Below are 22,306 nucleotides of genomic sequence, written 5' to 3' on the forward strand. Positions count from 1 at the left end.
CTGAACAAGCTAATCACAGTCTTCAGGACTACTGGAAAGTTACTGGCAGTTCAGTTTGATCAAGGTTGGAGGAAACTCCTCAGGGAAGTGGACCTCATTACCGAACCCTAAGTCAGTGCATATATGAGTATGTAGTCTATCCCTAACTGAACTGTAGTATTGCATTTATTTTATATTTGGTTGCATACCCGAGGCCAAAGAAGTAATTGCTTACCTTTCAGCATTAGTAGGAACAACTCCCTGCAAGTACAAGGCCATTCCTTCTCTCAGTCCTCCTGAAATTGGGCCCACATAAGGAAGGCTCTGCAGTAAGAACAAGAAAATAGGCATTATCCTATATTTAATAGATTCTCCAATGGCAGATTTTTGAACTCACTGAAATGGGACATTTCGAATTTCATTGATGTTTAAAGTGGTATCCATAATCCTGAAACTATGGTGAGACAATTGCTCTGGGGTGAAACAGTTCTCATGCACTGTTGTTTCATTAAGTGTTTGCACTTTGTTGTTCATTCAGAAGTCACTGGAATGGAACGGTCACTCACAGGGTTTTGGACTGGCTGCAAGATCTCTGACTCTACGGCGGAACGTTCCCCGCGTGAGCTGCCCAAACTGATGATTTTTGACTTGACTTTAGTAACAAATGAGGATGTACTCCAGTCCTGAAGAGAGAGTGGGTATTTAGAAAGCTCTTTAGATTCCACATCATTCTTACTGGATTCTGACACAGTATCATTCTTTCTGCAATATTCTATCAGCTGATGAAAAAGTAACTTACTTGTATGAAGCCAAAAAGGTTCACGGAAACATCTCCAATGATATTTAATGCTGACACTTTTTCCAGCGGCATACGGTGCTTGAATGTGTACTGCTCCTTGCCATTCACATATACCTGATGATCCAAAGCAACACAACCTGTGTGAAGACAAGTTCCTAGATTTCTTTTAAGGGTGCGCAGGGAGTTTTGTGTTTCAAAACACATACCTGATATCCTTCAGGTTTGATGACAGTGAACATCTCAAAAGCTTCTCCCTTTTTAAAGGGGTTGTCAGAGACACTTTCCTCACTTTCAAATGTTCCATTCCTGAAGCTGTTCATGGCCACAATTGAGCCCATTCGGGGGTTGAAGTGGAAAGCAATGTCATCAGTGTCAGATGGCCCGGTCTTGAAATTTATTCTAAACCTGCATGGAAGTTGAGAAATGTTAAATTAAACAAATCCAGATAATGGCTCATCTCTTTACCTCAGGGGTTCTCGACTCTGGCCCTCGAGATCAGCTTTCCTGCAGAGTTTAGCACAAACCCTAAACAAACACACCTGAACAAGCTAATCACAGTCTTCAGGACTACTGGAAAGTTGCTGGCTGGTCAGTTTGATTAAGGTTGGAGGAAACTGCTCAGGGAAGTGGACCGCATTACCTAACCGTAAGTGTGTGCATATCTGAGGATTTACTCTATCCCTGACTGAACTGTAGTATTGCATTCATTTTATATTTGGTTGCATACCAGAGGCCAAAGAAGTAATAGCTTACCGGTCAGCATTAGTAGGAACAACTCCCTGCAAGTACAAGGCCATTCCTTCTCTCAGTCCTCCTGAAATTGGGCCCACATAAGGAAGGCTCTGCAGTAAGAACAAGAAAATAGGCATTATCCTATATTTAATAGATTCTCCAATGGCAGATTTTTTAACTCACTGAAATGGGAAATTTAGAATTTCATTGATGTTTAAAGTGGTCTCAATAATCCTGAAGCTATGGTGCGACAATTTCTCTCAGATGAAGCAGTTCTCATGCACTGGTGTTTCATTAAGTGTTTGCACTTTGTTGTGCATTCAAAAGTCACTGGAATGGAACGGTCACTCACAGGGTTTTGGACTGGCTGCAAGATCTCTGACTCTACGGTGGAACGTTCCCCACGTGATCTGCCCAAACTGATGATTGTTGACTTGACTTTAGTAACAAATGAGGATGTACTCCAGTCCTGAAGAGAGAGTGTGTATTTAGAAAGCTCTTTAGATTCCACGTCATTCTTACTGGATTCTGACACAGTATCATTCTTTCTGCAATATTCTATGAGCTGATGAAAAAGAAACTTACTTGTATGAAGCCAAAAAGTTTCACGGAAACATCTCCAATGATATTTAATGCTGACACTCTTTCCAGTGGTATACGGTGCTTGAATGTGTACTGTTTCTTGCCATTCACGTATACCTGATAATCCAAAGCAACACAACCTGTGTGAGGACAAGTTCCTAGATTTCTTTTAATAGTGCGCAGTGAGTTTTGTGTTTCAGAACACATACCTGATATCCTTCGGTTTTGATGACAGTGAACATCTCAAAAGATTCTCCCTTTTTAAAGGGGTTGTCAGAGACACTTTCCTCACTTTCAAATTTTCCATTCCTAAAGCTGTTCATGGCCACAATTGAGCCCATTCGGGGGTTGAAGTGGAAAGCAATGTCATCAGTGTCAGATGGCCCGGTCTTGAAATTTATTCTAAACCTGCATGGAAGTTGAGAAATGTTAAATTAAACAAATCCAGATAATGGCTCATCTCTTTACCTCAGGGGTTCTCGACTCTGGCCCTCGAGATCAGCTTTCCTGCAGAGTTTAGCACAAACCCTAAACAAACACACCTGAACAAGCTAATCACAGTCTTCAGGACTACTGGAAAGTTACTGGCAGGTCAGTTTGATCAAGGTCGGAGGAAACTCCTCAGGGAAGTGGACCTCATTACCTAACCCTAAGTCAGTGCATATATGAGGATGTAGTCTATCCCTAACTGAACTGTAGTATTGCATTTATTTTATATTTGGTTGCATACCCGAGGCCAAAGAAGTAATTGCTTACCTTTCAGCATTAGTAGGAACAACTCCCTGCAAGTACAAGGCCATTCCTTCTCTCAGTCCTCCTGAAATTGGGCCCACATAAGGAAGGCTCTGCAGTAAGAACAAGAAAATAGGCATTATCCTATATTTAATAGATTCTCCAATGGCAGATTTTTGAACTCACTGAAATGGGACATTTCGAATTTCATTGATGTTTAAAGTGGTATCCATAATCCTAAAACTATGGTGAGACAATTGCTCTTGGCTGAAACAGTTCTCATGCACTGTTGTTTCATTAAGTGTTTGCACTTTGTTGTTCATTCAGAAGTCACTGGAATGGAACGGTCACTCACAGGGTTTTGGACTGGCTGCAAGATCTCTGACTCTACGGTGGAACGTTCCCCGTGTGAGCTACCCAAACTGATGATTTTTGACTTGACTTTAGTAACAAATGAGGATGTACTCCAGTCCTGAAGAGAGAGTGGGTATTTAGAAAGCTCTTTAGATTCCACATCATTCTTACTGGATTCTGACACAGTATCATTCTTTCTGCAATATTCTATCAGCTGATGAAAAGGTAACTTACTTGTATGAAGCCAAAAAGGTTCACGGAAACATCTCCAATGATATTTAATGCTGACACTTTTTCCAGCGGCATACGGTGCTTGAATGTGTACTGCTCCTTGCCATTCACATATACCTGATGATCCAAAGCAGCACAACCTGTGTGAGGACAAGTTCCTAGATTTCTTTAAATAGTGCGCAGTGAGTTTTGTGTTTCAAAACACATACCTGATATCCTTCGGTTTTGATGACAGTGAACATCTCAAAAGCTTCTCCCTTTTTAAAGGGGTTGTCAGAGACACTTTCCTCACTTTCAAATTTTCCATTCCTGAAGCTGTTCATGGCCACAATTGAGCCCATTCGGGGGTTGAAGTGGAAAGCAATGTCATCAGTGTCAGATGGCCCGGTTTTGAAATTTATTCTAAACCTGCATGGAAGTTGAGAAATGTTAAATTAAACAAATCCAGATAATGGCTCATCTCTTTACCCCAGGAGTTCTCGACTCTGGCCCTCGAGATCCACTTTACAGAAGAGTTTAGCACAAACCCTAAACAAACACACCTGAACAAGCTAATCACAGTCCTCAGGACTACTGGAAAGTTACTGGCAGGTCAGTTTGATTAAGGTTGGAGGGAATTCCTCAGGGAAAAGGACCTCATTTCCTAACCCTAAGTCGGTACATATCTGAGGATGTAGTCTATCCCTGACTGAACTGTAGTATTGCATTCATTTTATATTTGGTTGCACACCCGTGGCCAAAAAAGTAATTGCTTACCGTTCGGCATTAGTAGGAACAACTCCCTGCAAGTACAAGGCCATTCCTTCTTTCAATCCTCCTGAAATTGGGCCCACATAAGGCAGGCTCTGCAGTAAGAACAAGAAAATAGGCATTATCCTATATTTAATAGATTTTCCAATTACAGATTTTTTAACTCACTGAAATGGGACATTTAGAATTTCATTGATGTTTAAAGTGGTATCCATAATCCTGAAACTATGGTGAGTAAATTGCTCTCGGGTGAAACAGTTCTCATGCACTGTTGTTTCATTAAGTGTTTGCACTTAGTTGTTCATTCAGAAGTCACTGGAATGGAACGGTCACTCACAGGGGTTTGGACTGGCTGCAAGATTTCTGACTCTACGGTGGAACGTTTCCCACGTGAGCTGCCCAAACTGATGATTTTTGACTTGACTTTAGTAACAAATGAGGATGTACTCCAGTCCTGAAGAGAGAGTGTGTATTTAGAAAGCTCTTTAGATTCCACATCATTCTTACTGGATTCTGACACAGTATCATTCTTTCTGCAATATTCTATCAGCTGATGAAAAAGTAACTTACTTGTATGAAGCCAAAAAGGTTCACGGAAACATCTCCAATGATATTTAATGCTGAAACTTTTTCCAGCGGCATACGGTGCTTGAATGTGTACTGCTCCTTGCCATTCACGTATACCTGATGATCCAAAGCAGCACAACCTGTGTGAGGACAAGTTCCTAGATTTCTTTAAATAGTGCGCAGTGAGTTTTGTGTTTCAAAACACATACCTGATATCCTTCAGGTTTGATGACAGTGAACATCTCAAAAGCTTCTCCCTTTTTAAAGGGGTTGTCAGAGACACTTTCCGCATCCTCCCATTTTCCATCCCTGAAGGTATTCATGGCCACATTTGAGCCCATTCGGGGGTTGAAGTGGAAAGCAATGTCATCAGTGTCAGATGACCCGGTCTTGAAATGTATTCCAAACCTGCATGGAAGTTGAGAAATGTTAAATTAACCAAATCCAGATAATGGCTCATCTCTTTACCTCATGGGTTCTCGACTCTGGCCCTCGAGATCAGCTTTCCTGCAGAGTTTAGCTCCAACCCTCAACAAACACACCTGAACGAGCTAATCACAGTCTTAAGGACTACTGGAAAGTTACTGGCAGGTCAGTTTGATCAAGGTTGGAGGGAACTCCTCAGGGAAGTGGACCTCATTACCTAACCCTAAGTCGGTACATATCTGAGGGTGTAGTCTATCCCTGACTGAACTGTTGTATTGCATTCATTTTGTATTTGGTTGCACACCCGAGGCCAAAGAAGTAATTGCTTACCGGTCAGCATTAGTAGGAACAACTCCCTGCAAGTACAAGGCCATTCCTTCCTTCAATCCTCCTGAAATTGGGCCCACATAAGGAAGGCTCTGCAGTAAGAACAAGAAAATACATTTTATCCTATATTTAATAGATTTTCCAATTACAGATTTTTTAACTCCCTGAAATGGGACATTAAGAATTTCATTGATGTTTAAAATGGTATCCATAACCCTAAAAAAACATGGTGAGACAATTGCTCTCGGGTGAAACAGTTATTATGCACTGTTGTTTCATTAAGTGTTTGCACTTTGTTGTGCATTCAGAAGTCACTGGAATGGAACGGTCACTCACAGGGTTCTGGACTGGCTGCAAGAACTCTGACTCTACGGTGCAACGTTTCCCACGTGAGCTGCCCAAACTGATGATTTTTGACTTGACTTTAGTAACAAATGAGGATGTACTCCAGTCCTGAAGAGAGAGTGTGTATTTAGAAAGCTCTTTAGATTCCACATCATTCTTACTGGATTCTGACACAGTATCATTCTTTCTGCAATATTCTATCAGCTGATGAAAAAGTAACTGACTTGTATGAAGCCAAAAAGCTTCACGGAAACATCTCCAATGATATTTAATGCTGACACTCTTTCCAGCGGCATACGGTGCTTGAATGTGTACTGCTCCTTGCCATTCACATATACCTGATGATCCAAAGCAACACAACCTGTGTGAGGATAAGTTCCTAGATTTCTTTTAATAGTGCGCAGTGAGTTTTGTGTTTCAAAACACATACCTGATATCCTTCGGTTTTGATGACAGTGAACATCTCAAAAGCTTCTCCCTTTTTAAAGGGGTTGTCAGAGACACTTTCCGCATTCTCCCATTTTCCATCCCTGAAGCTGTTCATGGCCACATTTGAGCCCATTCGGGGGTTGAAGTGGAAAGCAATGTCATCAGTGTCAGATGACCCGGTCTTGAAATGTATTCCAAACCTGCATGGAAGTTGAGAAATGTTAAATTAACCAAATCCAGATAATGGCTCATCTCTTTACCTCAGGGGTTCTCGACTCTGGCCCTCGAGATCAGCTTTCCTGCAGAGTTTAGCTCCAACCCTCAACAAACACACCTGAACAAGCTAATCACAGTCTTCAGGACTACTGGAAAGTTACTGGTAGGTCAGTTTGATCAAGGTTGGAGGAAACTCCTCAGGGAAGTGGACCTCATTACCTAACCCTAAGTCGGTACATATCTGAGGATGTAGTCTATCCCTGTCTGAACTGTAGTATTGTATTCATTTTATATTTGTTTGCATACCCGAGGCCAAAAAAGTAATTGCTTACCGGTCAGCGTTAGTAGGAACAACTCCCTTCAAATACAAGGCCATTCCTTCTTTCAATCCTCCTGAAATTGGGCCCACATAAGGAAGGCTCTGCAGTAAGAACAAGAATATAGGCATTATCCTATATTTAATAGATTTTCCAATTACAGATTTTTTAACTCCCTGAAATGGGACATTAAGAATTTCACTGATGTTTAAAGTGGTATCCATAACCCTAAAAAACTATGGTGAGACAATTGCTCTCGGGTGAAACAGTTCTCATGCACTGTTGTTTCTTTAAGTGTTTGCACTTTTGTTGTTCACTCAGAAGTCACTGGAATGGAACGGTTACTCACAGGGTTTTGGACTGGCTGCAAGATCTCTGACTCTACGGTGGAACGTTTCCCACGTGAGCTGCCCAAACTGATTATTTTTGACTTGATTTTAGTAACAAATGAAGATGTACTCCAGTCCTGAAGAGAGAGTGTGTATTTAGAAAGCTCTTTAGATTCCACATCATTCTTACTGGATTCTGACACAGTATCATTCTTTCTGCAATATTGTATCAGCTGATGAAAAAGTAACTTACTTGTATGAAGCCAAAAAAGTTCACGGAAACATCTCCAATGATATTTAATGCTGACACTCTTTCCAGTGGTATACGGTGCTTGAATGTGTACTGCTCCTTGCCATTCACATATACCTGATGATCCAAAGCAACACAACCTGTGTGAGGATAAGTTCCTAGATTTCTTTTAAAAGTGCGCAGTGAGTTTTGTGTTTCAAAACACATACCTGATATCCTTCAGGTTTGATGACAGTGAACATCTCAAAAGCTTCTCCCTTTTTAAAGGGGTTGTCAGAGACACTTTCCGCATCCTCCCATTTTCCATCCCTGAAGGTATTCATGGCCACATTTGAGCCCATTCGGGGGTTGAAGTGGAAAGCAATGTCATCAGTGTCAGATGACCCGGTCTTGAAATGTATTCCAAACCTGCATGGAAGTTGAGAAATGTTAAATTAACCAAATCCAGATAATGGCTCATCTCTTTACCTCATGGGTTCTCGACTCTGGCCCTCGAGATCAGCTTTCCTGCAGAGTTTAGCTCCAACCCTCAACAAACACACCTGAACGAGCTAATCACAGTCTTAAGGACTACTGGAAAGTTACTGGCAGGTCAGTTTGATCAAGGTTGGAGGGAACTCCTCAGGGAAGTGGACCTCATTACCTAACCCTAAGTCGGTACATATCTGAGGGTGTAGTCTATCCCTGACTGAACTGTTGTATTGCATTCATTTTGTATTTGGTTGCACACCCGAGGCCAAAGAAATAATTGCTTACCGGTCAGCATTAGTAGGAACAACTCCCTGCAAGTACAAGGCCATTCCTTCCTTCAATCCTCCTGAAATTGGGCCCACATAAGGAAGGCTCTGCAGTAAGAACAAGAAAATACATTTTATCCTATATTTAATAGATTTTCCAATTACAGATTTTTTAACTCCCTGAAATGGGACATTAAGAATTTCATTGATGTTTAAAATGGTATCCATAACCCTAAAAAAACATGGTGAGACAATTGCTCTCGGGTGAAACAGTTATTATGCACTGTTGTTTCATTAAGTGTTTGCACTTTGTTGTGCATTCAGAAGTCACTGGAATGGAACGGTCACTCACAGGGTTCTGGACTGGCTGCAAGAACTCTGACTCTACGGTGCAACGTTTCCCACGTGAGCTGCCCAAACTGATGATTTTTGACTTGACTTTAGTAACAAATGAGGATGTACTCCAGTCCTGAAGAGAGAGTGTGTATTTAGAAAGCTCTTTAGATTCCACATCATTCTTACTGGATTCTGACACAGTATCATTCTTTCTGCAATATTCTATCAGCTGATGAAAAAGTAACTGACTTGTATGAAGCCAAAAAGCTTCACGGAAACATCTCCAATGATATTTAATGCTGACACTCTTTCCAGCGGCATACGGTGCTTGAATGTGTACTGCTCCTTGCCATTCACATATACCTGATGATCCAAAGCAACACAACCTGTGTGAGGATAAGTTCCTAGATTTCTTTTAAAAGTTCGCAGTGAGTTTTGTGTTTAAAAACACATACCTGATATCCTTCGGTTTTGATGACAGTGAACATCTCAAAAGATTCTCCCTTTTTAAAGGGGTTGTCAGAGACACTTTCCGCATTCTCCCATTTTCCATCCCTGAAGCTGTTCATGGCCACATTTGAGCCCATTCGGGGGTTGAAGTGGAAAGCAATGTCATCAGTGTCAGATGACCCGGTCTTGAAATGTATTCCAAACCTGCATGGAAGTTGAGAAATGTTAAATTAACCAAATCCAGATAATGGCTCATCTCTTTACCTCAGGGGTTCTCGACTCTGGCCCTCGAGATCAGCTTTGCTGCAGGGTTTAGCTCCAACCCTCAACAAACACACCTGAACAAGCTAATCACAGTCTTCAGGACTACTGGAAAGTTACTGGTAGGTCAGTTTGATCAAGGTTGGAGGAAACTCCTCAGGGAAGTGGACCTCATTACCTAACCCTAAGTCGGTACATATCTGAGGATGTAGTCTATCCCTGTCTGAACTGTAGTATTGTATTCATTTTATATTCGGTTGCATACCCGAGGCCAAAAAAGTAATTGCTTACCGGTCAGCGTTAGTAGGAACAACTCCCTTCAAATACAAGGCCATTCCTTCTTTCAATCCTCCTGAAATTGGGCCCACATAAGGAAGGCTCTGCAGTAAGAACAAGAAAATAGGTATTATCCGATATTTAATAGATTTTCCAATTACAGATTTTTTAACTCACTGAAATGGGACATTAAGAATTTCATTGATGTATAAAGTGGTATCCATAACCCTCAAAAACTATGGTTAGACAATTGCTCTTGGGTGAAACAGTTCTTATGCACTGTTGTTTGATTAAGTGTTTGCACTTTGTTGTCCATTCAGAAGTCACTGGAATGGAACGGTCACTCACAGGGTTTTGGACTGGCTGCAAGATCTCTGACTCTACATTGGAACGTTTACCACGTGAGCTGCCCAAACTGATGATTTTTGACTTGACTTTAGTAACAAATGAGGATGTACTCCAGTCCTGAAGAGAGAGTGTGTATTTAGAAAGCTCTTTAGATTCCACATCATTCTTACTGGATTCTGACACAGAATCATTCTTTCTGCAATATTGTATCAGCTGATGAAAAAGTAACTTACTTGTATGAAGCCAAAAAGGTTCACGGAAACATCTCCAATGATATTTAATGCTGACACTCTTTCCAGTGGTATACGGTGCTTGAATGTGTACTGCTCCTTGCCATTCACATATACCTGATGATCCAAAGCAACACAACCTGTGTGAGGATAAGTTCCTAGATTTCTTTTAATAGTGTGCAGTGAGTTTTGTGTTTCAAAACACATACCTGATATCCTTCGGTTTTGATGACAGTGAACATCTCAAAAGCTTCTCCCTTTTTAAAGGGGTTGTCAGAGACACTTTCCGCACTCTCCCATTTTCCATCCCTGAAGGTGTTCATGGCCACATTTGAGCCCATTCGGGGGTTGAAGTGGAAAGCAATGTCATCAGTGTCAGATGACCCGGTCTTGAAATGTATTCCAAACCTGCATGGAAGTTGAGAAATGTTAAATTAACCAAATCCAGATAATTGCTAATCTCTTTACCTCAGGGGTTCTCGACTCTGGCCCTCGAGATCAGCTTTCCTGCAGAGTTTAGCTCCAACCCTCAAAAAAACACACCTGAACAAGCTAATCACAGTCTTCAGGACTAATGGAAAGTTACTGGTAGGTCAGTTTGATCAAGGTTGGAGGAAACTCCTAAGGGAAGTGGACCTCATTACCTAACCCTAAGTTGGTACATATCTGAGGATGTAGTCTATCCCTGACTGAACTGTAGTATTGCATTCATTTTATATTTGGTTGCACACCCGAGGCCAAAAAAGTAATTGCTTACCGGTCAGCATTAGTAGGAACAACTCCCTGCAAGTACAAGGCCATTCCTTCTTTCAATCCTCCTGAAATTGGGCCCACATAAGGAAGGCTCTGCGGTAAGAACAAGAATATAGGCATTATCCTATATTTAATAGATTTTCCAATTACAGATTTTTTAACTCACTGAAATGGGACATTAAGAATTTCACTGATGTTTAAAGTGGTATCCATAACCCTAAAAAACGATGGTGAGACAATTGCTCTTGGGTGAAACAGTTCTCATGCACTGTTGTTTCATTAAGTGTTTGCACTTTTGTTGTTCACTCAGAAGTCACTGGAATGGAACGGTTACTCACAGGGTTTTGGACTGGCTGCAAGATCTCTGACTCTACGGTGGAACGTTTCCCACGTGAGCTGCCCAAACTGATTATTTTTGACTTGATTTTAGTAACAAATGAGGATGTACTCCAGTCCTGACGAGAGAGTGTGTATTTAGAAAGCTCTTTAGATTCCACATCATTCTTACTGGATTCTGACACAGTATCATTCTTTCTGCAATATTGTATCAGCTGATGAAAAAGTAACTTACTTGTATGAAGCCAAAAAGGTTCACGGAAACATCTCCAATGATATTTAATGCTGACACTTTTTCCAGTGGCATACGGTGCTTGAATGTGTACTGCTCCTTGCCATTCACATATACCTGATGATCCAAAGCAACACAACCTGTGTGAGGACAAGTTCCTAGATTTCTTTTAAAAGTGCGCAGTGAGTTTTGTGTTTAAAAACACATACCTGATATCCTTCGGTTTTGATGACAGTGAACATCTCAAAAGCTTCTCCCTTTTTAAAGGGATTGTCAGAGACACTTTCCGCATCCTCCCATTTTCCATCCCTGAAGGTGTTCATGGCCACATTTGAGCCCATCCGGGGGTTGAAGTGGAAAGCAATGTCATCATCGTCAGATGGCCCGGTCTTGAAATGTATTCCAAACCTGCATGGAAGTTGAGAAATGTTAAATTAACCAAATCCAGATAATGGCTCATCTCTTTACCTCAGGGGTTCTCGACTCTGGCCCTTGAGATCCACTTTACAGAAGAGTTTAGCACAAACCCTAAACAAACACACCTGAACAAGCTAATCACAGTCTTCAGGACTACTGGAAATTTACTGGCAGGTCAGTTTGATCAAGGTTGGAGGGAACTCCTCAGGGAAGTCGACCTCATTACCTAACCTTTAGTCGGTACATATGTGACCCGTCACAGAAACCAGGGACACAAGTCGGCAGCACAACTTTCGAGCAAAATGAGAAAGAAGAGTTTTTTTTTCAAAATTGGTGAATTTAAATTTTTTGCAGAATCTGTTAATTGAAATCACGAAGAAGCCTCTCCATGTTTGAGATAGCAGTATTGGTATATTTAAAAGCTTACATTTTGAGGTTGAAATCGGCTTGTTTTCGGAGATTCTAGCATGCAGTAGGGGCGTGGCGTGTCATTGTCTGTGTGTATTTCCATAATGAATAACCCGGCGCTTTTGCCCCCTTCCTCCAAGTGAACCGCATGGCTACTTATTATGCTGTGCTCTGGCCGGCTCTATCTGATATCAAAATTCAATGAAGATGGATGCCGCAAAGATTGTCGCAGACGAGCTGAACCGTCTGGCAGTTACACTGAAAATGTTTTCGCCGCACTTCATGGGCTCGGGAAACTGAACCAGAGGTATGGGCATGGCGCGCGCGCCCTCAGTGCTTGAATACGGCGGCTCGGCTCGCTGACATCGGTGGCTGGCTGTTTCATATGTGACGTCCCAATTGCTTTGAATGGGGAACGTTTTGTGAACAGGGAACAGAGTTAATGGACTGGCAACAATCTCCATAGAACATGAACTGGCACAGAGAATCGAAATAGAGGATGCAGTTAAGACCTTTGCTGCGATGAAGGCCTGCCGTGCTTGTTTCTGAAATGTAAGTTAAGCTTCATTTGCTCTTTAGTCGTTATTTAAGATGCTGAACCTGCTGATGATATAATGTGCTTGCGGACATTTCATTTGTGTGTGTATACGCACATAAGAAAGTGGTGTAAAGAGATTTGCAACAGTAATTTGAGGAGGTGAAATGTGACTATTTGGAAAATTCCTGTCATGACTGCTTAAAGAAAAATGCCAGCAGGCATTTGCCTCCTGCATAAACTTTAATATTGTTGACATTTTGGGCACACGAGCGTTGCGCACTATTTGCGTTATATGTAGGCCTATGGCTTATTGGTCTTTGTGTGTTGTTGCTGGTTTTGCATTATATGTATATGGCATATTGGTCTTTGTGTGTTGTTGCTGGTTTTGCGTTATATGTATATGGCATATTGGTCTTTGTGTGTTGTTGCTGGTTTTGCGTTATATGTATATGGCATATTGGTCTTTGTGTGTTGTTGCTGGTACGTTGCAAATACAGGGGCAGCACAATTGTTTTTCGCCTAGTGCGGCAGAAGTGCACTCATTCGAAGTGCAAAAAAAGCTGTAAAGCACAGGGGGGAGCTTTACAGGGGGTATGGCTTAACTAAATGAGATGTAAATTAGCCCTATTGTCACCCCCAGCAGCAGAGACAGGTGAGAACTGCACAATCTTTAGGGGTCGTTTTCTCATCTTTGAGCTTTTTTAAGTGACTACTTTAAAATGGCCACAACTTCTCCAAATATTATCAGATTTCCACATGTTACACATCGTTGGAAAGCTTGGAGATTACACTTTCAGAATCTATGAATAACTCAAAATGCCCCAGAACTGACTTGTGTCCCTAGTTTCCGTGACCGGTCACATATATGAGGATGTAGACTATCCCTGACTGAACTGTAGTATTGCATTCATTTTATATTTGGTTGCATACCCGAGGCCAAAGAAGTAATTGCTTACCGGTCAGCATTAGTAGGAACAACTCCCTGCAAGTACAAGGCCATTCCTTCTCTCAGTCCTCCTGAAATTGGGCCCACATAAGGAAGGCTCTGCAGTAAGAACAAGAAAATAGGCATTATCCTATATTTAATAGATTCTCCAATGGCAGATATTTTAACTCACTGAAATGGGACATTTAGAATTCCATTGATGTTTAAAGTGGTCTCCATAATCCTAAAAAACTATGGTGAGACAATTGCTCTCGGATGAAACAGTTCTCATGCACTGTTGTTTCATTAAGTGTTTGCAATTTGTTGTTCTTTCAGAAGTCACTGGAATGGAACGGTCACTCACAGGGTTTTGGACTGGCTGCAAGATCTCTGACTCTACGGTGGAACGTTCCCCACATAAGCTGCCCAAACTGATGATTTTTGACTTGACTTCTTTAGGAAAGGAAGATGTGCTCCAGTTCTAATGAGGTAACAGAGAGAGAGAGAGAGAGAGAGAGAGAGAGAGAGAGAGAGAGAGAGTATTTAGAAATCTCTTTACTTTCCACGTCATTCTCAATGGATTCTGACAAAGTTTCAGTAATGCTTTAATATTTCCACAGCTGTAGGAAATGTAACTTACTTGTATGAATCCAATAAGGTTGACAGCAACATCTCCATTGATGTTTAATGCTGACACTCTTTCCAGTGGTATACGGTGCTTGAATGTGTACTGCTCCTTGCCATTCACGTATATCTGATGATCCAAAACAACACAACCTGTGTGAGGACAAGTTCCTAGATTTCTTTTAAGGGTGGGCAGTGAGTTTTGTGTTTCAAAGCACATACCTGATATCCTTCGGATTTGATGACAGTGAACATCTCAAAAGCTTCTCCCTTTTTAAAGGGGTTGTCAGAGACACTTTCCTCTGCCTCCCATCCTCCATTCCTGAAGCTGTTCATGGCCAGCTTCTGGTCCATTTGAGGGTTGAAGTGGAAAGCAATGTCATCGTCATTGCCCACGGACTGCCCAGTCTTGAAATTGATGTCAAACCTGCATGGAAATTGAAACGTTAAAGCAACCGATTCCAAAAAACAGTGATTTGTTTTAGTCCATATTGTCCAAAAAAATAATTCCTTACCGGTCAGCATTAGTAGGAACAACTCCCTGCAAGTACAAGGCCATTCCTTCTCTCAGTCCAAATGAAATTGGGCACACATAAGGAAGGCTCTGCAGTAAGAACATGAAAATAGGCATCAGTTCAAATCAAATGACATGATGGTGAGCAAATTATATAATCTTCGTGTGAATTATCACTTTAAGAGCTTGCACTTTGTTGTGCCTTCAGAAGTCATTGGAATGGAACGGTCACTCACAGGGTTTTGGACTGGCTGCAAGATCTCTGACTCTACGGTGGAACATTCCCCATGTGAGCTGCCCAAACTGATGATTTTTGTTGTAACTTCTGTAGGAAATGAAGATGTGCTCCAGTTCTAATAAGGTAACAGAGAGAGAGAGAGAGAGAGAGAGAGAGAGAGAGAGAGAGTGTGTGTGTATTTAGAAAGCTCTTTACTTTCCACGTCATTGTCAATTAGGGTTGGGTACCGAAACGCGGTGCCAATAGGGAACCGGTTCCGACGTAAACGGTAGTAACTAGACCGAATAAGAACGAAAATTTCGTTGTCTGATTTCGGTGCCTGACTCTCTGTCTTAGATGCGCTTCATGAGGCACACACACGCTAGGTCTCTCGCTTTCTCCGCCGTGCGCGCTCTATACGGTTTGGAGCACAGTCTGTTCTGTCTCAAATGCGTGCTCTTGCTCGCTCGCTCTAGATTCCGGGAGATTTTAACTAATTTGCGGACATCAGGGAGCCGTTATCAATATGCGGGTGAGTTGGGATGTCTGCTGAGAGCGAGGGGATTAATGAAGATGCCGAAGGCAAAACGCTCCAAGGTTTGGCTGCATTTCACGTGTAAAATTACGCGTCAGAATGTCCTCTGGGTGTGCTGATTGTCCGAAGCCCATTTAGAATCACACCAATTCATTAGCTGAAGTTGCGGGCGCTGCCTCGACTCTCGTTGTTATATTATATTGGCGCGCGCACCATCTGCTCCTCAGATTTCTCTGCCGAAAAAGGAAGCTTGTCGGCAGCGCGAGGAGCTTGGCAGCAAACGCAGCGTCTCGTTCTCTATTCAGAGAACATAGGTTACACCAGTAACCAGAGACGTTTTCTTTCATAGGTTCACTCAACGCTGTGTAGCTAAGACACAGTGGGAACGAAATACCAAACTCGCCAAGCTAAGCGCTGCCCTAACTAGTACAACGAACAGATAACATACATGACTGGATCAAGTAGACAAAACATGGGAACCTGGAGCCATGTCGAGATTAATCTCCAGTATTATTACATTGTTTGATACAATATTATTTTATTTGATATTATGTAAATTTTAATTTTAATTTTATATTGGTTTATTTATTATTACCATATGTTACTTGAATTTATATTGTTTATATTTTTAAGTTAATATTGTGTCCAGTTTGGTCCGGTAAATAAAAGGGTATTATTTTTAGACAAAGTGTGTGTGGTTTCGTTTTCTTAAAGGGATAGTTCACCCCAAAATTCTGTCAGTATTTTCTCACCCTCATGTATTTCCAACCCCGTAAGAACTTTGTTCATCTTCGGAACACGAATTAAGATATTTTTGATTAAATCTGAGAGCTGGATCACTCCTCCATAGGCTTCTAAGGGATTGAAACTTGTTCCCCGAAAAGTTATTAAAGATATCGTTAAAATAGTCCAAGTGACTACAGTGGCTAAATCTTAATTTTATCAAACGACAAGAATAATTTTTGTGGCAAGCAAGTGTCAATCCCTTAAAAACCTATGGAGGAGTGATCCAGCTCTCAGATTTAATCAAAAATATCTTAATTCGTGTTCTGAAGATGAACGAAGGACTTATGGAGTTGGATCAACATGAGGGAGAGTAAATACTGACAGAATTTTCATTTTGGGTGAACTATCCCTTTAAGTACCGGTTCAAGAACCATTTAAACACCGGAACCGTTTAAAAAATACCGACTAGGTACTGGTATCGGATAAAACCCAACCGATACCCAATCCTATTGTCAATGGATTCTGACAAAGTTTCAGTAATGCTTTAATATTTCCACAGCTGTAGGAAATGTAACTTACTTGCATGAAGCCAAAAAGGTTCACGGAAACATCTCCAATGATATTTAATGCTGAAACTTTTTCCAGCGGCATACGGTGCTTGAATGTGTACTGCTCCTTGCCATTCACGTATACCTGATGATCCAAAGCAACACAACCTGTGTGAGGATAAGTTCCTAGATTTCTTTTAATAGTGCGCAGTGAGTTTTGTGTTTCAAAACACATACCTGATATCCTTCGGGTTTGATGACAGTGAACATCTCAAAAGCTTCTCCCTTTATAAAGGGGTTGTCAGAGACACTTTCCTCCGCCTCCCATCCTCCATTCCTGAAGCTGTTCATGGCCACAATTGAGCCCATTCGGGGGTTGAAGTGGAAAGCAATGTCATCAGTGTCAGATGGCCCAGTCTTGAAATTGATTTCAAACCTGCATTGAAATTGAAGCGTCAAAGCAACTGATTCCAAATAACAGTGATTTGTTTTGTCCAAATTATCCAACAAAACGATTCCTTACCGGTCAGCATTAGTAGTAACAACTCCCTGCAAGTACAAGGCCATTCCTTCTCTCAGTTCTCCTGAAATTGGACCCACATAAGGAAGGCTCTGCAGTAAGAACAAGAAAATATCCTATATTGACTAGAATCTTATGGCAGGTTTTGAACTTTTAAAGGGTTTCAAAAATAACGAAACTTCAATGTAAAAGTTTGTCTTGGGAGATTGACCATGTTTATTCACTGATGTCTCTTTTAGTGCTTGCTCTTTATTGTGTTACTGAGTTCCTGTAAAGTTTCTGCTACTCACAGGATTTTGGACTGGGTTGCTCAATGAAAATTCAGTCGTTGTTTGGAAAGATGACTGATTGTATTCGGTGCCCATCAAAGACCAGCTTCCATTTAGCACAGATGATTGTTCATCAAAAGTCATAGTCCCGTCCTGCAAGTTGATCAAACTTCCGCCCTGATGAAAGATGGAGGATCCAGCCCTGTTCTGTAAAAGCAAGATTGTAAGAGTTGAATAACACAAACATTTGTATCATGTCAACCTGATATTTTTTTTTTCACACTGTTTAATAACCATTGCTTTCTCTTATTCAAGTGATCCTGCAGTGACATTAATTTTTAAAAATATCAGAGGTACTATTCCAAATGTAGTTATAGAGTACTCTTGCATATTACAAATTAATTTATAATCCTTTTTTGATGGTATCGCATGTCACACTGCAGGACTGCTGTGACAGTCACGTACATGAGGACACCTGATTTATGTGTTGTTATGCAGATCTTTTAATCTGGTTGTTCTTTAAAGCGCTTTGGTCTGCCTATTGGCCGTTGTGAATGTGCTATACAAATAAAGTGAACTTGAACTTACACTTGAACAATCAGCATACTGAAGCATTAATCTGTCTTCGGTATCATAGCCTAATACCAAAATAACAGAAAAGCCTGTGCTTGAGTAATGGCAACTAAATCACTCACCTCAGTGAACACCACGTTGGTTAAAGAAACCTCTCCTCCAACACTCAGAGTGATGACGCGTTCCAGAGATATACGATGCTGAAATCGGCCAACTTCACATCCACTCAAATACACCTTCAGATTGAAAATTACTATGTTCAGATTTCTTATCTTATTTCTTTTAGCCTTTGCACGATGCATTCATTGAATAGATCAACACGTCAAAACAAACCTGATAATTTTCAGAATTTACGGCAATGATCAGATCAAAGCTGCTCCCCTGCTTTAAAGGTAATTCCAGTTTCTCCTCTTCTCCCCAAGATCCATGTTGCTGGCTGTTTAGGACTATGCAGTTGCTGCTAAACTGGGGTCTGATTTGAAAGGCAATGTCATCTCCTTCAGACTTCCCACACTTCAGATTCACCTCAAAGCTGCAATGATGATAATCAATGTGGAGTGAACTAGTTACTCAAGCAAAATTTTATTTATTTTCTCTAGTCTTGAAAAGAAAGACTCACCTATCAGATCCAGAGGGAACAGTTCCCTGAATGAAGATGGCTGTCCCAGATTTCAGCCCTCCAGGGATAGGACTCTCGTAGGGGACGCTCTGCATAGTAAAAAGTATTCAGTATGTTATGGTAAAGTTCACAATATGAAAATGACTCAAATATACTCTGAAAATGCACAAAAGAAAACAATGTAGAAAGGCTAGCATAAGTCAGGAGTGCATGAAAGGCTGAGGGATCACTCACAAAGCCAGAGATAGTCTGGAAGCTTGACTGGAACGTTGACTGAAACTCAAAGTTCATGTTGTCGGTAGGAAGATGAGCTGATGCACGGGTGGATATTCTCGATTCGGGATGAGTGTTGCTGGTGCTGGTCTTGGGTTTATACTCTCTGTGGGTGGAGTGGTTCAGTCTTCAGGGCACTTTTAGCCACAAGGCATTTCAAAACAGAATAATGGGTTCATTTCAGCTTAGCAAACTAAAGGCAAAATATCAAGCTATGATGGACAGGATTATTTGCGTTTTTGCAACAGTTTTGCCCAAAGCCACATTGTGCATCAGAGTTCAAAGATCTGTGCATGAAATGATAATTCACGTGCTGTCAGAGTTTTAGTTCTTGGTAGATTACTTACAAATTGTAGTCCATTACTGAAAACAAATTATATGATAAAAATCTATTACATTACACATTTTAGGTAATATCTGACTACTTTCATAACTTTTAGATTACTTTTGACCTAACTTGTTTCTAACATTAATTTGAATAATATCTTAAAATAATTGAAAACAATAATTAAGTGCATTAAACAGTACATTATGTCAGGATTTCTCAAACTAGTGTTTGGGAAGGAACTGTATATAATTAAAGTCCCCTGAATTGCACAAAGCTGAAAGGCTTTCTGAACGTATATAGGCTTTTTTCTTTTTAGAAAGGAAAATGTAATGATAAAAAAAGAAAAATCAGGGAGAATCAAAGTATTCTTAATAATTATTGTAATTTTGTTACTGTAATATTAAGTTATCATGTAATCAATAAAAAGTAACTGTAGTCTGATTATGAGTATTATAAAATGCAATATACTCTAATTACAAGTGCTTAATTTTTGTAATCTGATTACGTAATATAGATTACATGTAATCCGTTACTACCCAAATTAATTATAAGCATACCTGCAGTCGCAAGGAGCTGTAGCTTCGATTGTTTTTTCTTCGACATTTTGTTAAATTGTATTAAACTACTACATGAACCACATCAGGAGCAGTTCATGATGATCAGGTCCATTAGTCTGCGTTTTCCTTGCAAGGCCTGACCCACAAACCCAACATTTTGAGCTTGTACAGCTGAGCTCCTGATTGGCAAGTTAAAATATAAAAACAATGATAATGCATGTTCCTTTATCTTGAGTTTTGCCGTTTTTCACACCAACCTAGAATTATGCATCAATCATTCAATGTTTAAGATTAGTAATCAAGCCAAAATCCATGTTTGTTTTTGCTTAAAAGTTCCAATCATCTAATGTTCATCTACTACAGCGTGCATTTACTACTTTTTTTACTAAACAACAAGTATTGTTAAATCTTTCCAAGCTTAAATCTGTTAAATCTGTCTCCTCGTTGTTAATGATGTATTGATTAGTACAGCTCATTAATGTTGTAACATGATCTCATGAAGTCGTATGGAAGTTGTATAATTTACAGCATGTTGTGAAACTTTAATCGACCGGTTCCAGCCGGAGGGCAGATCTGTGATTTTGATTATCAAATGCTTTTGCTCCGTCAGCAGAATTCTCATGAAGTTCATAAAGTGAAAAGCAGAAAACATCTCATCTCTGAAAGGAAGGATTTACAATAAAACTCCTTGACTAAAAATCTCTGTAAACTAGTATGTGGTTTAAAGGATTAGTTCACCTCAAAATAAAAATTTCCTAATAATTTACTCACCCCAATGCCATCCAAGATATCCATGTCTTTCTTTCCTCAGTGGAAGAAAAAATTAAGTTTTTTGAGGAAAACATTTCTGGATTTTTCTTCGAATAATGGACAAAAAACGTAATTTCTCTTCCACTGAGGAAAGAAAGACATGGATACCTTGGATGGCATTGGGGTGAGTAAATTATTAGGAAATTTTCATTTTGAGGTGAACTAATCCTTTAAGGGCACTTACTGTACACTTCAATCGAAGAATGTTTCTCAATAAGAATAATACATTTGGCTAAATATAAAGTTACACAATTAACAAAATTAGTGTTTAACAAAAAACGTCACAAACATTTTATGACTATTTAGTTTCAATTAATGAATTTGGATGTGACTTGCTGAACTGCTGGAAAGGTTACATTAAGCTGTTGTTGGAAAGTGTATGATTTGATTATGTCAGTGGTTGTGTTCACTGGGTCTGGAGTTTGTGTTACACTGTGAGTTATGCTTGTGTAGGAGCACAGTGTTGAAAACAGCTTCAGCATTATTGCATGCATAAGGTTTTGTACTAACTCAAAGTACATCTGTGACTCAGAGCGCGACGTCTTCCCTCTTCTGCCCTGCATAAACTCATGTCGTTTTTGCCAGTAGAAGTATACTGAGATGAGTAATACAATTAGCAACTGAAGGGAGAGAAAACTTGTTTTGTCAGTGTGCAAATGTTCACATCTGATGTTTAAAGGCATATTCAATGTTTCCATGTAAAATCTTCATCTTGCCGAACATTTGCGTTTATTGTGAAGGCCTGAAGGTGGATCATAAGAGTTTTTTGTTTTTACAGTTTTTTTCAACTGCTTACACACAAAATCCTCACTTGACACACAATTTCTGAAACCTGACACACAAACACCAGAAACACACACCAAATCTGCAAAACCACACACTAATTCTCGGCCTTCGACTCAGTTTTCAGTTTCATAAAACACTTTTTGCAAACCACAACACACAGTTCTCTGTGTAACACACAAAAAATGATTTCCTTTTTCAAACACAACCTACCAAAATGCCACAGTAATTTATCAGAGCCTCACACACACACACACACACACACACACACACACACACGCACACACACACACACACACACACACACACACCAAACTCTCACTGCGTTACTGAACACTAGCCAATCATGGCTTTAGAATAGGCCTATAAACAGGTCAAAGGTCGAGTTATATGTTTTTCAGACCGTGTAATACTGTATTCACAACCACAAATGCTTACAGTAAAAGAATAAATAGTTTGGTTTCAATCTTGCTTTCGTGTTTACCGTGAATTTTTGAACATCTCTCTGACAATTACTTTCAGTCTTGTGCAGAAATGTACAGAGGAGCTCGTGAAAGAAGAGCTTTAGGTTTCGAATAACTGTGTGTATATGATATATCCAAAAATATAATATTAAGGCAAAGAGAAATGTTTGCCTTTGAGATGTTTTTGATATTCTGAATGCAGTGCTTCATTTTGCAAGATATATAAGGCATTTTACATTCTGTGTGTGCAGTTCTAGGATTTGTGTGTAAAGTTTTGAGAAAAAAGAGGCAAAGTTTTTAAAATGAGTGTAAACAGTTGAATAAAAACTGTAAA

The 22,306-nt window shown here is 40.2% G+C and overlaps 2 protein-coding genes across 2 annotated transcripts in view; both read right to left on the reverse strand.

The window, feature by feature from the left end:
• The window catches only part of lgals4 (galectin 4), a 16,792-nt gene extending 5,949 nt beyond the window's left edge, over positions 1-10,843 (reverse strand). Inside the window, exons 1-33 of the mRNA XM_077230918.1 lie at positions 10,761-10,843; positions 10,213-10,411; positions 10,007-10,120; positions 9,774-9,890; positions 9,441-9,529; positions 8,894-9,092; positions 8,688-8,801; positions 8,455-8,571; positions 8,122-8,210; positions 7,575-7,773; positions 7,369-7,482; positions 7,136-7,252; positions 6,802-6,890; positions 6,255-6,453; positions 6,049-6,162; positions 5,816-5,932; positions 5,483-5,571; positions 4,936-5,134; positions 4,730-4,843; positions 4,497-4,613; positions 4,166-4,254; positions 3,619-3,817; positions 3,413-3,526; positions 3,180-3,296; positions 2,849-2,937; positions 2,302-2,500; positions 2,096-2,209; positions 1,863-1,979; positions 1,532-1,620; positions 985-1,183; positions 779-892; positions 546-662; positions 215-303 (exon numbers count right to left, since the gene is read on the reverse strand). Of these exons, the coding sequence (XP_077087033.1) occupies positions 215-303; positions 546-662; positions 779-892; positions 985-1,183; positions 1,532-1,620; positions 1,863-1,979; positions 2,096-2,209; positions 2,302-2,500; positions 2,849-2,937; positions 3,180-3,296; positions 3,413-3,526; positions 3,619-3,817; positions 4,166-4,254; positions 4,497-4,613; positions 4,730-4,843; positions 4,936-5,134; positions 5,483-5,571; positions 5,816-5,932; positions 6,049-6,162; positions 6,255-6,453; positions 6,802-6,890; positions 7,136-7,252; positions 7,369-7,482; positions 7,575-7,773; positions 8,122-8,210; positions 8,455-8,571; positions 8,688-8,801; positions 8,894-9,092; positions 9,441-9,529; positions 9,774-9,890; positions 10,007-10,120; positions 10,213-10,411; positions 10,761-10,804 (4,196 nt within the window). The 5' untranslated portion in view covers positions 10,805-10,843. The remainder of the gene's footprint in view (positions 1-214; positions 304-545; positions 663-778; positions 893-984; positions 1,184-1,531; positions 1,621-1,862; positions 1,980-2,095; positions 2,210-2,301; positions 2,501-2,848; positions 2,938-3,179; positions 3,297-3,412; positions 3,527-3,618; positions 3,818-4,165; positions 4,255-4,496; positions 4,614-4,729; positions 4,844-4,935; positions 5,135-5,482; positions 5,572-5,815; positions 5,933-6,048; positions 6,163-6,254; positions 6,454-6,801; positions 6,891-7,135; positions 7,253-7,368; positions 7,483-7,574; positions 7,774-8,121; positions 8,211-8,454; positions 8,572-8,687; positions 8,802-8,893; positions 9,093-9,440; positions 9,530-9,773; positions 9,891-10,006; positions 10,121-10,212; positions 10,412-10,760) is intronic.
• A 100-nt stretch (positions 10,844-10,943) lies between these two features.
• On the reverse strand, positions 10,944-14,795 carry LOC143738864 (galectin-4-like). The gene is made up of 8 exons (XM_077230939.1): positions 14,752-14,795; positions 14,459-14,663; positions 14,253-14,366; positions 13,977-14,093; positions 13,644-13,732; positions 11,534-11,732; positions 11,328-11,441; positions 10,944-10,973 (listed from the first exon to the last, which is right to left on the reverse strand). Exons 1-8 carry the CDS (start codon positions 14,793-14,795, stop codon positions 10,944-10,946), a joined length of 912 nt encoding a protein of 303 aa, XP_077087054.1.
• Between the last annotated feature and the right edge of the window lie 7,511 nt (positions 14,796-22,306).

Source organism: Siphateles boraxobius, unplaced genomic scaffold, assembly GCF_051911475.1.
Source record: "Siphateles boraxobius isolate OS27281-9 unplaced genomic scaffold, OSU_SipBor_1 156, whole genome shotgun sequence".
NCBI lineage: Eukaryota > Metazoa > Chordata > Actinopteri > Cypriniformes > Leuciscidae > Siphateles > Siphateles boraxobius.

What these genes read in the sequence shown, in the direction of transcription:
- LOC143738864 (XM_077230939.1), bottom strand. Translation starts at nt 14,795, where the DNA reads ATGGCCTTGTACTTGCAGGGAGTTGTTCCTACTAATGCTGACCG. An exon ending in GTTCCTACTAATGCTGACCG is followed by an intron (nt 14,664 to 14,751) that starts GTAAGGAATTAT and finishes ATTTCCATGCAG; the next exon opens with GTTTGACATCAATTTCAAGA. An exon ending in ACCTTTTTGGCTTCATACAA is followed by an intron (nt 10,974 to 11,327) that starts GTAAGTTACTTT and finishes ATCGTTTTTTAG; the next exon opens with GGTTATGGATACCACTTTAA.